The sequence below is a fragment of the Phaethon aethereus genome (assembly GCF_964289735.1).
Source record: "Phaethon aethereus genome assembly, chromosome: Z".
Lineage (NCBI taxonomy): Eukaryota > Metazoa > Chordata > Aves > Phaethontiformes > Phaethontidae > Phaethon > Phaethon aethereus.
In genome coordinates, this window is record NC_138577.1 from 88,205,364 (window position 1) to 88,220,998 (window position 15,635).

Consider the following 15,635-nt stretch of genomic DNA (forward strand, 5'->3'; position numbering starts at 1 on the left):
ACTGGAATAGGGGAGCTAGAAGCTGTTGCTGTTCACTGAGACTTAATCCGTTTGCCTCTGAAGAAAGTCTTCACAGCACATGTTCAGCCATCAATTTCCTGACTTTAATACATACCTGCAGGTAGGATTCATGCCAAGATTATTTCATTCGCAAAGCCACATCTGTCTTACTGTAGAACATAATCTGTTTGCTACTCCATACACCAGAAAAAAACCCACCTGCCATTTCAACCTCTTACCTCCCAAATGCTCCTTCCATTCTCTAGAGGAAAAATATAATCTTAATCTACATAATAAAACCAATTTAAGGTGTGTTTATTATATAGAATGGAAGACACCAAACAAGTGTCCAGAACATAAGCAGACAACTCCTTAAAGGTGTTATTTCTGGAATATGCAGAGCGGTGAAATTCCAAATGAAAACAACTACTGCATTTCTTGAATTATAACCTTTCAGGTGGCTGGTTTGAATTTCACATTTATTAAATTCTTAGTTGTCTAAGATTCTGTATCAGGTTTAAGAAGGCATAGGTTTTATTGATGTCTAAATAGCTGTTTGTAGGTTTTGAGAACAGATGTGCTATGGAATTCCAAGTGTAAATTAAAAGTTCAGAGAACTTAAAGGAAACAAAACCTGGGGCAAACCACATTATTTCTAGTAAAAAACCTAAATAACTCACAAACAGCAATGCATAGAAATAACTCCCACCATTGCAGGTAACACGGATAGCTTAGAACAATGCAAAAACATCGATATTATAAAATGCATGTGGAACATTAGGAGCAGAAGTGTTTGGATAACCCTAAACCTGAAATTATTACTCGCATAGGACTTACACTGCTATAAGTCTGTATGACAGTCTAGAAAATGAGTTATCTACCCATCTATCTACCCAGCAGCACCCACATTCTAAATTATAACAAACATTAAGCAGCAAGTTTTTCAAGGATGCCTGAAAGACAATATTGAGGTGGAAAACAAAATGGAGTCAAGATGACACATGAAGAGCTATGTGATACTATGTCTTTATGGAGACCAAATAGCCAAAGTTATTAGACTTTTTACATTGAAAGCACAGATTATGGGACAAAAAAATAACATACTTGGATATGTGGTAATTGCAAATTTACCAAAGTTGCTTGTGTAACCATATTTCTGTCCTCTAGTGAATTAATCTAGTGACAACATATATATGACTGTAACAGTTATTTTAAGGAACACACATGGCTGCATTGGTAACCATTCATTATGTGTTTTCTAATGCATGAGTACTTGTTTTACAAGAGTAATTTTGATTAATGTATTTATTTATTGGGAGAGCTGAAAAGAGATGGTTTTTCTAAAAAGGTGCTCTTAAAAGGAAAAAAATTCCACTACAAATAAAGTCTGAAACCTGAGTTTGTCATGGCACAACACATACTGCTCTTTGATCATACCTGGTAAATGATCACCATTAAGTGGTTCTTTGCCTCATATATAGACAGAGAAGGGATATAACTCAGGGCTGTTGTAGATGTTGAGGCTGTTGTAGACATTGAGGCTGTTGTCTATTTGAGCCTTGATCGATTTACTGCAGAACCTGGATAATAAGCTATTTTAATATTAAAACACTTTCTTCAGTAGGAAACATTATAAAATGTCTCCTCAGAGACGGTTGTGACCTCCTGGCAGCTGAAGTTGTCGTGGATCTAAAGGGCTTGATCTGGTAGTCATCCAGTTTGCACTAGCCATGACCTGCATGGCTTCCTTGTCAGCTTAGGGATACTTGTCTACTAAATGTAGACATAAAATCTTAATTCAGATGATCACTTTATGTCATTAGTACTTGGAAATTGCCAGTTCTTCCTGAGACAGTTGTTACAGACTCACTTTTTCAGGAAAAAGAAAAAAAGGTTTGGATTTATCTTTGCTTGTTTTTCATGATTCCTTGCTTTTTAGAGGTTTTTTGTCAGGTCTATATCATTGTTTCACTTGCTGCAATAATATCTAACAATCTAGTCTCAAATGCTGTTGCTAGAGAAGAATAATCTGGTTCCTTCATCATTTTATTGATGGGTATTATAAGGCCCACAGTGATACCCAACCTGCTCAAGACCTTGCATGCTCTTCTTGTGCTGCCTGCCTGGCAATGTCAGTCGGGTTAGTGTGCTTCTCAAGTGTTGGAATCCAAAGGTAGAGGAACAAGCAAGCTCACCCTTTCCCACTTCCTGGCCCTTACATTTAAAATAGTTTTAGACCTTCTGCTTCCACTCATACCACTGTTTACAACATGGACAGTTCCTATGGACAAGCATCTTTGCACCAGCCACAACCTCCTCAAAATCTACATGGTCACTTAGAAATCTCCCTGTTGCCATCAAGTTACTCTCTCATTTCATGCCTAATTGGTCAACGGGTTGAATTCTTCAGTCTTTCAACTATTGCCTTGGAAGTTTGAATAGTGTCTGTCACTAAAAATGATGGCACATATCTTTAAGGAGTTCCATAAAACAGTTTTATATCAGCATATAATTGGTATCTTACTGTAGGTAAGATTCAGCATTATTTTGTGAAGACCTCCCAGCTGAGAGCGAAATGGAATATTTCTGTCAGAGGAAGCTAATTGGAAGACGGCAGCCTCATGCCTACCTTGCACTGCTGTGAGGATGTAGAGATGAATTAGAGAACATCCGTTTGCCGTCGTGCATATTTCCAGAACAAATAGCTTTGTTGCCTGTGGTGTCTACAAAAGCCCTCTCCTGGATTAAAGCGTGATCTATGGGAGACTGTTTGTCAGGACAGCAGTCACTAAAAGGCAGGGCTATGTCTTAATGCCTGTCTTTTCCCAAAATTCTTTCTCTCTCTCTCTCTCCTGTCTTTCTCCAGTTTCATTACTATTAAATGCTGTCTCAATTTTGCTCTGCTTCCGATTTTCTTAACTGCCTTTCAAAAGTAGCAAGATGTTAAGATTTGGAGCACTCTGAACTGGATACTAAACAAAAGTAATTAGAGATATTCCATTTAAGCCTGGTAAAAAAGGCTAAACATACTGAAACATTAAATGAGAATGAGGTGTAAGCGTTAATGATAATGGATAGTAACCTAGTTTGTGCTATCTGATCCAGTTAATTTCTAGAAATATGATTATTTGCGTTTGTCCTGGTTTCAGCCAGGATAGAGCTGGTTTTCTTCACAGAAGCCAGTGTGACACTGTGTTTTGGATTTGGGATGAGGAACTGTTGATAATGTGCTGATGTTTTGGGTTGTTGCTGAGCCGTCAAGGACAGTCCAGCTTCTTGTGCTGGCCTGCCAGCGAGCAGGCTGGGGGTGCACGGGGAGCTGGGGGGGACACAGCCGGGACAGCTGACCCAGACTGGCCAAAGAGATATTCCCTACCATCCGACATCATGCCCAGTACATAAACTGGAGATGGCCGGGGGGCGGAAATCGCTGCTCGGGGACGGGCTGTCAATCGCCGGGTGGTGAGCAATTGCTGTATTGGGCATCACTTGTTCTTGTGCATTCCTTTGTTGGTATTATCATTGTTGTTCCCTTCTTTCTTTCTGTCCTATTAAACCGTGTTTATCTCAACCCACGAGGTTTTTCCTAATTCTCTCCCCCGTCCCGCTGTGGGAGGGAGAGTGAGCGAGCGGCTGCGTGGTGCTTAGTTGCCGGCTGGGGCTAAACCACGACAGCGTTATAAGCTACCTCAGCTGAGCCAACGAGGACAGCTTTTTCCCATTCAGAAAGGTCTGTGGTACACAACAGATTTTAATCCTTTATTTTTGACTACCTTTCCAGGAGGAGTTCAGTGCAGTGGTCATGCAACACAGAGCCCACGCTGCAGCCAGCAAACCTGGCTCCTGTTGCCTTCATTTGCTGAGCCTAAGCATCAACGTGAGACGTTCTTGGATCAACAAGCAGTGACAAAGGGCCAGGACATAAAATGCAAAAGCCAAACATTGCAGCTGTATGAACCCATCACTTTCAAAAATGAAATAAATCTTAAGTCAATTTTAGAATCAGCAGAACTTTTTAAAGAACTATTGTTTTATTAAGAAAAGCCAAAGAAAGCAGTAATCTCTTATACAAGTACTGCTAAATTTACACATCTTACAATGTAAAAATGATCAGCTCTTTCAAGTGTTGTTTTTCTTCAATTACTGGTTTAAATTTAAAGTAAGCAGTCTTGATAAATTAATGGTATGTTATTTAGCAATCTTAGTTATACAACTCTTATTATTACTGTAATTTTACTGAAAAATGTGGATGTTGCAGAAGTATCTATTCTACATAAGTGATGTTGCCACGATGATGTTTCTTTTATACCCTGAAGGTCAGTTAATAGAATCACTACATTGCCAATAAACTGAGCCCTGCTATTTCTCAGTAAGGACTGAGGGACAAGTTCAATTTCAAACACACGTTAGCTTGCGTTCAGATACTCTGAAAGACGTATATATAGAGAGAGGTTTGGATAAGAAAAACATCCAAATAAAATATTGTGCCAAGGTTCAGCTTTTATTCAGCCTAGTTATTCTGTCCTGTCAGCCCTACATTGGTAAAGATTATAAATACACTCTTGCTAAGAAATTGTCCTAGCCGTGGGTTACTGCTGAATTAATTTGGCAGGGAGAGAAGGGAGGAAGGAGCATAAAGATTTTTTTTTTTTAAAACATGACTCTTTACAGATTATTCCAGAACCAGGTGTGTTGTGAATTTAAAGGATAATAACCAGTTTGGAATAACTCCCCATATGGACATTCCCATTTCAGAGTAAGTGAGGGTTTTTATTCTGGGTTATCTTATTTCACTTGCAAAGTTTATCCTATTCAGAATAAGTGTTTCCCAGAAAGGGAGCTTTTTCATGAAAAGTACTTCAGTCAGTTTCACCACATAGACACAAATTCACTTTATGTGACTATACAGAAAGTTAATTATGTACAATAGATTTTGATAAAATAAGAAAGAATATTCTGAACTCCCGCTTCCACATGCACTAACACATTATTAGTATGGCTTGGAGCATGTGTACCTCATTTGTCAGAGTACTGTACCTGCCATCACAGACGATCCCTGTGGCCATGTTTTAAGCCTTAAGACCACAACTAATCTTTGAAGGTGAAACACAAAGCGAAGAAAAATCGTTTTTACTTCTTTATCCTCTGAAATGACTATATCAGCAGCAGAGGAAAAAGTCTGTTTTATTCTTTAAATAATATTTTTAGCATTTTTGAAGCACTAGTGCCTCACAGCCCTTTTGTTGATGCAGTGTTGTAACAAGATCTTTGGAGACTTGTAAGATGCAGTGGTCCCTATTTTCATTTTAAATGGTCTAATATTTTAGATGCATGATAAAAAAAAGAGCAATTGAGAGGGGGGAAAACTGCATTTCAGATTAGAGCCTACAGCAGCATTAGTGATACGGTTACCCATGATGCTGCTGAAGTCTTCAGGAAAAAAAACGTGCCTTCCTCCTATTGAAGTGGTCTGAGTAATGTCCATAATAGCATCTCTGGGAAGACGTGGTGTGAACAGGAATAGCTGCAGTTCAGATTGCAGCCTTAGTAAGATCTTGCCGGCATCCTTGATTGGGCAGAGGATGTAGTTCCCTTGGACTTTCAATGCAAGAAACAAATAGAAAAATGACGGATTATTTCTGTAGAGCTAAGCAAAAATTAACCACACCTTCTGTACAAAAAACATTGTCACAATAGCCACCTAACTCAGCTATTTTTAGTCTTTGAGGAAGAACTTTTACTAAAAAGAAAAACATTTAGTATTTGGAAAATCTGAATATCAGGCAGGGCTTACTTTGAAAATGAAATTTTACTATATTTATCAGAAAGAAATACTATATTCTTTATCATTTTCTCTTCTCAATTCACTGTTAAGGTAGTCCTTTGAGCACTGCCTGTGAATAATTCTTTTAAATAAAAAGATGCTTCTCAAAACTTTAAAAGCTGCTAACAAGTTTCTCTATAATGCATCTTTTAAGCCGTAACATACACATGATGTTAAGTTAGTATTTGAGAGGGCAATAAAGGTGATGCAGTTTTGCTTGGGAATAATGGCCAAGAATACTCGTCCTGGAGCAACTTGCAGACCTATGGCCTATACCAGTCATTTTCATACACTTTGAGTGATTTAATGCTGGGACTAACTAGAACACAAGCACCAAGGGAGAGGAAAGGTCCTTGAGCAACACTAACCAGGGGCAGGCTGCCTATGGCTCCAAAATCATTGACGGAAGCATAGCATGGGTGTTGCTTAGCACGTGTCCAAAGTTGCATTATTTTCAGACTGAGTTTTATACTTTAAAAAAAGTTCTTGCTTTGCCATTCAGGTTTATGCCTCTGCAATATCGAGATACACCCTCCTTGTTTTGTGACATTGACATTTTCACATATTGTTGCTCTCCTTATGCATGTGTGAACAATTGCTGCCTGGATGGGGTGACTAGACAATAACAGGGGAACATTCTTTAGTTTGAAACTCCTACTCAAGATATATATTCCTGAGCTTTCTAGTCCTGTCAGTTATAACTAAGCTATTAAGTTAATCACGTTGAATTCAGAAACAGGTGCTACCCGAAATCTGTCAAGGTAATTATTCTTCTTTATCCTCTGAGGTAGGAGTGCTTTGTGTCAAATAAACATTTTTTAAGTGTTCCACCATAACTTTCTCCTCATCTTCAAGATCTGCACCTTCTTTCATCTCCCACCTGAAAGAAAAAGAACTTTTTATTAATTTTTTAATGTGTTTTAAACCAGTCAGTACAAAACTTGTTACTATTAATTCATTGCCCACCTCAACAGTGGTGTACACCAGTTGAGATTACTGAATCATACAAAATACAACCCCAAAAAATCTTGCCCCACACAACTGGTGTGACCATGAGGGAATTGACAGAAACTGTCAAAACTACCACAAAGGCCTTACTTGTATTTATTGTGATAGTACTTTCTGTTTCTGTTTTATATCACACCATTGATAGAGGTGGAAGCCTTGTAAGAGTTAGTAGAGAAAAAGTGGAAGAGCTAATGAGGGTTTTGGAAGTTAAGCAGATGCTCTCAACACTCTAGAAGTTTGCACGGAAAACTTAAATACCATGTGATGTCCAACCCAAATATTTAATGTGAATGGTCATTGCTGTCTTGCAGTGACAATACTATATTGCAAAATACCACAAAACTAACTGGCTCTTTGTTTCTTTAACCATCAGGTACAGCTGTCATGCCAAGAAATAAACAACATATCCCATTCTTCCCTTTCTCCATATGAATATTCAAGTCTAGTATAGGATAAAGTCCTAATGCCATTAAAGCTGAAAAAGTAAAAAGAATATGAAGACAATTTTGCTTTTTTTTAGTAGTGTCCTGGTTTCAGGCTGGGATAGAGTTCCTTTTCTTCCTGATAGCTGGTATAGTGCTGTGTTCTGGGTTTGAGAACACACTGGTGTTTTGGGCTGTCGCTGAGCAGTCGCTGGGGACGGTCCAGCTCCTCGTGCTGGGCTGGCAGCGAGGGGCTGGGGCGCACGGGGAGCTGGGGGGGCACGGCCGGCACAGCTGAGCCCGGCTGGCCCGGGGGGTGTTCCAGACCGTCCGGCGGCGTGCCCAGTACATGAACTGGGGGAGCTGGCCGGGGGGGGCCGCTGCTCGGAAGCTGCCGGGGCATCGGTCGAGGGGTGCGGAGCAATTGCAGCCGCAGAGAGGAGTGGGAGTCTGAGAGAGACACAACCCTGCAGACACCTTCCTTCGAACATCCATCCCAGCCCCGGCAGCCGGGGTGCTTCAGTGCCGACCGCTTCCGAAGCACCCGAACGCCCCAGATGCTGCCGGTACCTCTTTCGGTAGGAGCGTAGCGCGCCTCGGATCCCCTCCCCGCCCGCTCCCACGCCCCGCGGCCACCCCGGGCCGCCCCCGCTGCTCTCCGCCGCAGACTGCAGGTGGGGCCGCTCCCCGCGCTGCGGCGCGGAGCGCGCGTGTAGCGGTACGGCACGCAGTGCTCCCTTGCAGAAAGGCAGGACCGTAAGTGCAGAAACAGTGCCGATGCGCAGTCAGCTAAACTCTGTGTCACGCTCGTTATGCCGACGTAATGCTCAGTAATGTGGCTCGCTCTCTTTTACAAATTTTGTGGATGTTGAAGAGTTTGGTATCCCTTTAATATTAATCTCTGTTCTAAGTAGATAATAAGGTGTAGGCTCCCAGTTCAGACCAGCTGAAGACAAAAGGGAAAGCATGAACACTGAGTACGGAAATCATATTTTCAAGTATTAAATCCAGTAGATTATAAGTGAGACATAGGATGATCCTGTAAAGTAGGAGACATGTAGAAGAGCAGCAGAACAAAGACCGCTTTTAGGAAACTAATGTCAGGAGCAGTACTTTAATCCTGGCCCACACTTGTTAGGTCCTCATTCAGACTGCAAAACCCAGAAGCCTAAACTAATACAAGGTTAGATTGGTGAATAAATCAAATATAGTACAGAATGTTGGGGAGAGTATATTGCATTCATCATATCTGCAAAAAGAGGACAACCGTTATTGATAATAGAGCATGGTGTGCACTTCTTGTAACTGTACTTAAAAGCTGACTAAAACCAGAAAAAGAGCAAATACTCTGTAGTACCATCTGATTGTTAAAATACAGTTAGGGAAAATATATTCAATGAACATGTATAAATTAGCATATATCCATCATACCTTTACCTTAAAACCTGAATCTGACAACACATATTACTGCGTGGAGGGAAGAGGTATCAGAACAAGCAAAGCATACTATGAATGAAATTATAAACACTGTATGCCCATGATCAAAGTTTAATTAACTTCTGATTGCTCCACTCACAGGTGACTATCATCATACCTAACCTTATCTGAATATTAGCATTAGGCACAATTAATTGCTGTTACATCTGTCTGCTTCCTTCTCTGGTTTATGATTCGTTTACAAAATCTGGCTATATGAGCCCTCAGCCCAGTTACTTTTGCAGGCATCCCAGGTGGATGCTGTTAAATAGGGTGACTGTTTCCCTTTTTCCTTTTGCTAATGTACCAAGGAGCCTCTTCAGGCCTAGGAAGAAGTTGTACAAGCCTTAATTTGAATTTATGGTCCTCAAAGTCATTCCAAAACACCACTTTACCAGATGAATTGATTCATTTTAATTAATTTGATTTGTTGCATATTTTTAAGTAGAGGAGCTGTTTGCTTAGATGGACGACAACTGAAAATGCTAAATGGAATACATTCAAAACAGTTCTTGCTGGAGGTATAACACAGAAATCTAGCAGTCTTGGCTAATGGAAGCATAACAATAAATCAGCAGATTCCTTTTAAAGATAGTGACTTCACACTTGTCAGCACATTTCATTGAATCTTAAACATTAGCGTTGGTAGAAATCTTCAATGTCATCCAGTTTGGACATTCTTTAGTGTTCACTTTATAACAAGTTATTACTAATACATTACATTATCATTTTATCAAAAAGTAGTCTATTTTTAAAGCATTTAAGCAGGTCCAATGAGGATAAGAATGTCTTCTATGCATTCGCTTAACAGTATCCATGAATTAAATATCTATGAAATGAGCTCGACAAACACCTGGTCCCTTAACTAATTTAGAAATTTTTCCACTCTTATGCTTAAAGTCTGAGTACAATATTGCTTTTTAAGAGACTACTGGACAGTAAGTAAGACGGCCAAAAAATACATTTGCTGTTCTATATGGGATGAGAAATCAGATGTTTGTGTTCAAGTGAAAAAAGAGTCAACATTTACTATTCAAAAAATTGTCAGAAATGCAACATGTTTTTCCTAGCATATCTAAAATGTGTGACAATTGTTTTGGCAATAGCAATTGGTACAAATCCAACTAGCCAGTTCAAGTAATGTGAATGTGAATGAAATTACCATCATGAATTACTTCCAAAATCCAAGCTTCATCAGTTGAACAGCCAACCTGCACACCTCTGTTGTTTCAAATTATTAGTAATATAGCTCTTAGAGAAAATTTCCAAGTTTTCCATGGGTGGCATATATTTTATTTTAGCCTGGCTATGACTTGGAAGATTAAATAAAATCAGCATTTAAAAGGGGTGCTGGAATTATTTGAACCAATCCATCATATCACCATCTACATTTTGCTTAGATTTCATATAACCATAATTGCATATAATTTCATATGACATAATGAGTCCAAGCATCCACAATGCCCAACTTACTTTCAATATATTCTTCATGTTTAAAAGAAAGCATATATTTAGAATAAATACCTTGTATTTTATTCACCTTTTTAATCTTCAGGGTAGTGTTGCAAGGTTTCAGGCCAATACTACTTCTGTACTTACAGAATTAAACATTTGAAATATGTTTTTAAAAATATGCTGAAATATCAAATAAATAATTGCCAAAAAACTTTTCTCTGTATGCTGTTTCTTTCTGTGTTGCATGTGGCTAATTGAGGGAAAAAAACCCTAGCAGTATATTTTTCAGATAGATAGATACAGAAAAACATCAGCACAGATAAATACAGGAATGACTGAAGTTTTCTGCTGGTCAGCCTAGACCTTAGATCATGAGGTCAAAGAGGATAACTAGCACTGGGAGGGATTCTGTTTCTTCTTATAAATAAGAGGCAAGAGAGGAAGAAGTCTTGGCTTCCACATCTAGAAGCTAGCAAAGTGCAAGGGGAGAAGTGTTCAGTGGCCCAGGAAGATTCCAGCTCAGGCTTCCTTAGCAATCTATACATGTGCTATTGTTGCTTATAGTTAGCATCAATACATTTATATAAATGGGTATATGGGACTATGTTTTGTGATGCTTTTGTCTCTCCGCTAAACGGAATTGTAAAAGGTAAAGAAACAGTAAATGTGTTTGCAAAGATGCAGAGAACAATCTTCTGTGCATATGTTAAGAAGCATGCTGGACATTTTAGCTTGGCTGGATTTAATACATGGTGATATATGGGCTGCTTTGATTTTCTGTTGCAATATCGCATATATTTTGAAAATTGTAGATAAATTCTTATGAAGGCACATTTAAAAAAACATAATAGGGAATATTTATTACATTTAGGTGCTTGTTACAGATCAAAAGGAAGTATATATACCCATTTTTAAAAAGGGTAGCAAGGAGGACCGTGGGAACTACTGACCCGTCAGCCTCACCTCTGTGCCTGGGAAGATCCTGGAGCAGATCCTCCTAGAAGCTCTGCTAAGGCACATGGAGGGCAGGGAGGTGATTTGAGACAGCCAGCACGGCTTCACCAAGGGCAAGTCCTGCCTGACCAACCTAGTGGCTTCTATGACGGCGTGACCACATCAGTGGACAAGGGAAGAGCTACTGATATCATCTATCTGGCCTTCTGCAAGGCCTCTGACACGGTCCCCCACAACACCCTTCTCTCTAAATTGGAGACATAAGGATTTGATGGGTGGACTGGTGGGTGGATGAGGAATTGGTTGGATGGTCACAACCAGAGATCGGTGATGAGTGGTGTCCTTTGGGGGTCCATACTGGGACCAGTACTCTTTAACATCTTCATCAGTGACATAGACAGTGGGATGGAGGGCACCCTCAGCAAGTTTGCAGATGACACCAAGCTGAGTGGTGCAGTTGACACGCCTGAGGAATGGGATGCCATCCAGAGGGACCTGGACAAGCTGAAGGAAGGGGCCCATGTGAACCTCCTGAGGTTCACCAAGGCCATGCGGAGGGACCTGCCCCTGGGTTGGGGCAGCCCCCAGTATCAGCACAGGCTGGGGATGAGGGATGGAGAGCAGCCCCGTGGAGAAGAACTTGGGGGTCCCAGTGGGTGAAAAGCTGGACAGGAGCCGGCAACGTGCGCTGGCAGCCCAGAAGCCACCCATGTCCCGGGCTGCCCCCAAAGCCGCGTGGCCAGCGGGGCGAGGGAGGGGGTTCTGCCCCTCTGCCCCGCTCCGGGGAGACCCCCCTGCAGGGCCGCGTCCAGCTCCGGAGCCCTCGGCACAGGAGAGACACGGAGCTGCTGGAGCGGGGCCAGAGGAGGCCCCAGCAACGCTCCGAGGGCTGGAACAGCTCTGCCGGGAGGACAGGCCGGGAGAGCTGGGGGGGCTCAGCCTGGAGCAGAGAAGGCTCCGGGGAGACCTTCCTGCAGCTGCCAGGGCTGAGAGGGCCTGTAGGAAAGGTGGGGACGGGCTTGTTAGTGGGGCCGGGAGCGACAGCACAAGGGCCGCTGGGTTTAAACTAGAAGGGGGCGGGTTTAGACGAGATCTAAGGAAGACATTTTTCACGAGGAGGGTGGGGAAGCCCTGGCCCAGGTTGCCCAGAGAGGCGGTGGATGCCCCGTCCCTGGGAACCCCCCAGGTCAGGCTGGACGGGGCTCTGAGCACCCTGCTCTGGTTGGGGATGTCCCTGCTCATGGCCGGGGGTTGGACTGGGTGGCCTGGAGAGGTCCCTTCAGCCCAAACTGGTCTGTGAGTCCATGATTCTCTATGCAGTTAATACTAACACAGCAGTATATGAAATCAGAAACAGAACACATGCAATAGTATGCATATAGACACTACCAAAAGTGACAGAGATTTTACCTGTAGCAGATTGCCACATTTTGAGAAGTTTCATTAAGAAGCTTAATTTAATAGATACTCTCTGATTAGTTACTAAGCTTGTTTATTACAAGTGTGTAAAGATTAGAGGGAAAAAATTATGTGAAAAATTGCAAGCAAGAATAAACATGAAAAAAATTGAAATAAAATGTAAGAACACTTTTCAACTCAGATGTATTTTGAACTTTGGGAAATCTCCTTATTTGTATTATTTGAGAGACTAACCATGGCCCTTTCTAAAGCTAATACAAAACAATGTCTAAAAAGTGAACAGTTTACAGAAAAGGTAACCCTAATATAATTTTATGGTGGTATTTTATGTATTGCTAATAGTGATCATGTAGTATTTTGATTTCTGTTGCATTTCTTAATGTCTTGAATAATGTTACATCATACATAACTCTATGGAAGGAAGAAAAAAAAGAAACGAATGACACCATTGCTCTTTGCTATGGAAAAGCTAATATCTCAGCTCCCCTTGTAGGGAAGTGTTGGCAAATGACGAAACATTAACTGTACAGCTGTAGATTAGATAGCTGAAAATATGCACTTCCATATTGAATAATAGCTTAATAGCTATTAATAGCTTAATAGTTGCTATGTATCAAAAAATAGCAATGTATTTGATTCCAAGCTAAGAAGATGACATAGTTCACATCTAATCTAAATCAGACACAGATAGTGCCATTCAAACATCCTAACACGGGTAAATACTCAGACTTCAAGCACTGCAAGCTCTTAAGATTATCTATTTTTAATGATGTGGTGAATTACCAGTGGAAAGCTTTACAGACACACTATTTTCAAGAGGAATTTTGATAAAAACAGTGGGCACAAGCAGAGAAGGTCTTTTTTGCCAAGTGTTATGTAAAAAGGCAAGAGTCAGAAAAGAATACAAAAAAGGTGCTTAAACTTAACTTACATTCACTTTTATCTTTACATGATTTTATCTTTACATCTTCTATTTGTGATTTAAGCGTAATTTCTGGAAAGTTACATGAAAATATTTTGCACGTATTCACTTTCAATTTCTGCAATAAACTGTTTTGCTGTACTTTTCAAACTTCTGTCTAAATGCTTTTATTTATAAATAACACTGTAAGCTGAAGGAGGCAAAAGAAAGAAATCATTTGTGCATAAACAAGTAATTGATGCAATTTTGTGAAACTGAGATGAAATTAATCCCACTATTTAATAGGTGCAGATTTTCTGCAAGGGGGTTAAGCCTAATATGTGCTGCCAGTGGCATATTCTCTTACATCCTGTGCTTGCAGCTCTGGAGCCCTCCCAGTTCAGTTGGTCCTGGCGTCCCTTTCTGTTTAAAGAGTATTTTTCATGTGCAAGTACTTTCTACAGTCTTTTAAACTTGAGCAGACTTGAAACAATCGCATTTTCTCCAAAAGTGGTCTTCATACCTGTCCTTACACTTGCTCCTTGTAGAATAGAATTATGATAAATATTATTAGCGGGTTGATGAAGATGAGACTGACCATTTTTTTGCCAGCTGTTGACAGAGAAAGAGGAAAGTGACAAAGTGGTGTTTTGTTTTTGGCTGTTGCAACCACCACACTTGTTAGAAGCCACCATCACGCATCCTATTCTCATACTTCTGCAGGACCTTTACTGAATACTGGCATGTTATACTGACAGGGAAAATCCGGGGAATTTGGTATTTTTGTATAGTTTGTGAGATTTCTCGTGATAAATTGATAAATTTAAATTTACATCTAAATGTAAATGTTTATTTTAATCCAAACTAAGCTTATACATTTAGATGTATTAGAATACTGCCAGTAAAGTCAGTACCGTTCTCCACACTGAGCTGCAATGGGTAGAGGAATCATGCAGTTAAATAAAATATAGTATCTTGCTACCAGCTCATGGAGTGTTTTAATGAATTACCTTTTTGCTTCCTGAAGTTCATGAGAGACACAGCTGTGGATTAAGCTCTTGCAGGGAGTGAAACAATTGTTTTCTCAATGTCTAGCGCATTATACTTCAAGAAATCTTAGCAGCTGGTATCTTGTTTGCCATTTTTAAGTAATAGAAGAATATACATCTCTGTAAGTTTCACTTCATATTTCAGTTGTAGATACATTTTTTGTAACATGGGAAATCATATACCATGAAATACATTTTACATCAATGTTAGACAGTCAACTAAATGCAGTGTTTGTCCATAATCTCAAGTGCTGAAAAATCTTTCATCTTCTATTTGGGGCAATGCTTTATTTTTCTAATGGTAATATTAAATTAAAAGGGAAGTCTCCAGTAGTTCAACCAGATTGCATTTGGTTACAATAATTTATTCAAGACTGTGACTAACATTTTAACTCCTTAAATATTAACTGTTCAAAAAATGTCTGCTCTGTTTCAGTCATTTGTGTAGTAATCTTCTCAGGTTTTTTAAATTTCTCTTTAATCCATCTCCAGAAGGACATAAAAAAAACGTAGATGGGCAGGCAGCCATCAAATGCACAACTACAGCACTGTTGAACAAGACCCAAAGGAACAATGCGATGCATGCAGAAGTTCTAGGAGTGATATTCACCCCGAAATCACACCAATCAGGACAACACCTCTATGTCTACAAAATGCAAAGCAATCCACTTGTCTTTCTTCATCCAAAATAAGCAATATCCCCCTGTAGTGGAAAGTTATATTGCTTTCAGGACAATCTACGTGAAAATCAGTGTCCTTCATCATATTCAGAAATAAATCAAACCTGAAAATTTCAATACAATGTTGCCCGATTCCCCTCTCTTACATACATAGAAACACTGTGAAAGATGCCCTCCCAGAATTTTCCAAATCAATAAAATATATTAATTTATTTTCTAGAGGATATAGAGGAAGACACCATCAGAATTATTATTTATGTTTTTAATTATCTATATGCCATAAGACTGAGAAGGAGGGAAAAAAATTAGAGGAAGACACAGCTATACGGGATCAACAGAGTTATGCTCCTGTCTCCAAAGAGCAAACCAAAAGAAGAGACAGTATTTCGATGTACTGAAGAAATCAGTACATAGGAAACATTTTAGAAAGTATGTCATGAGAAGAGA

General features: G+C 40.0%; 1 protein-coding gene across 1 annotated transcript in view; it reads right to left on the reverse strand.

Moving 5' to 3' along the window:
* Positions 1-6,589: 6,589 nt before the first annotated feature.
* The window catches only part of KIAA0825, a gene marked incomplete at its 3' end in the record, with an annotated part of 225,582 nt that continues 216,536 nt past the window's right edge, over positions 6,590-15,635 (reverse strand). The window contains exon 19 of the mRNA XM_082013187.1: positions 6,590-6,704. Coding sequence (XP_081869313.1) covers positions 6,590-6,704 — 115 coding nt within the window. The remainder of the gene's footprint in view (positions 6,705-15,635) is intronic.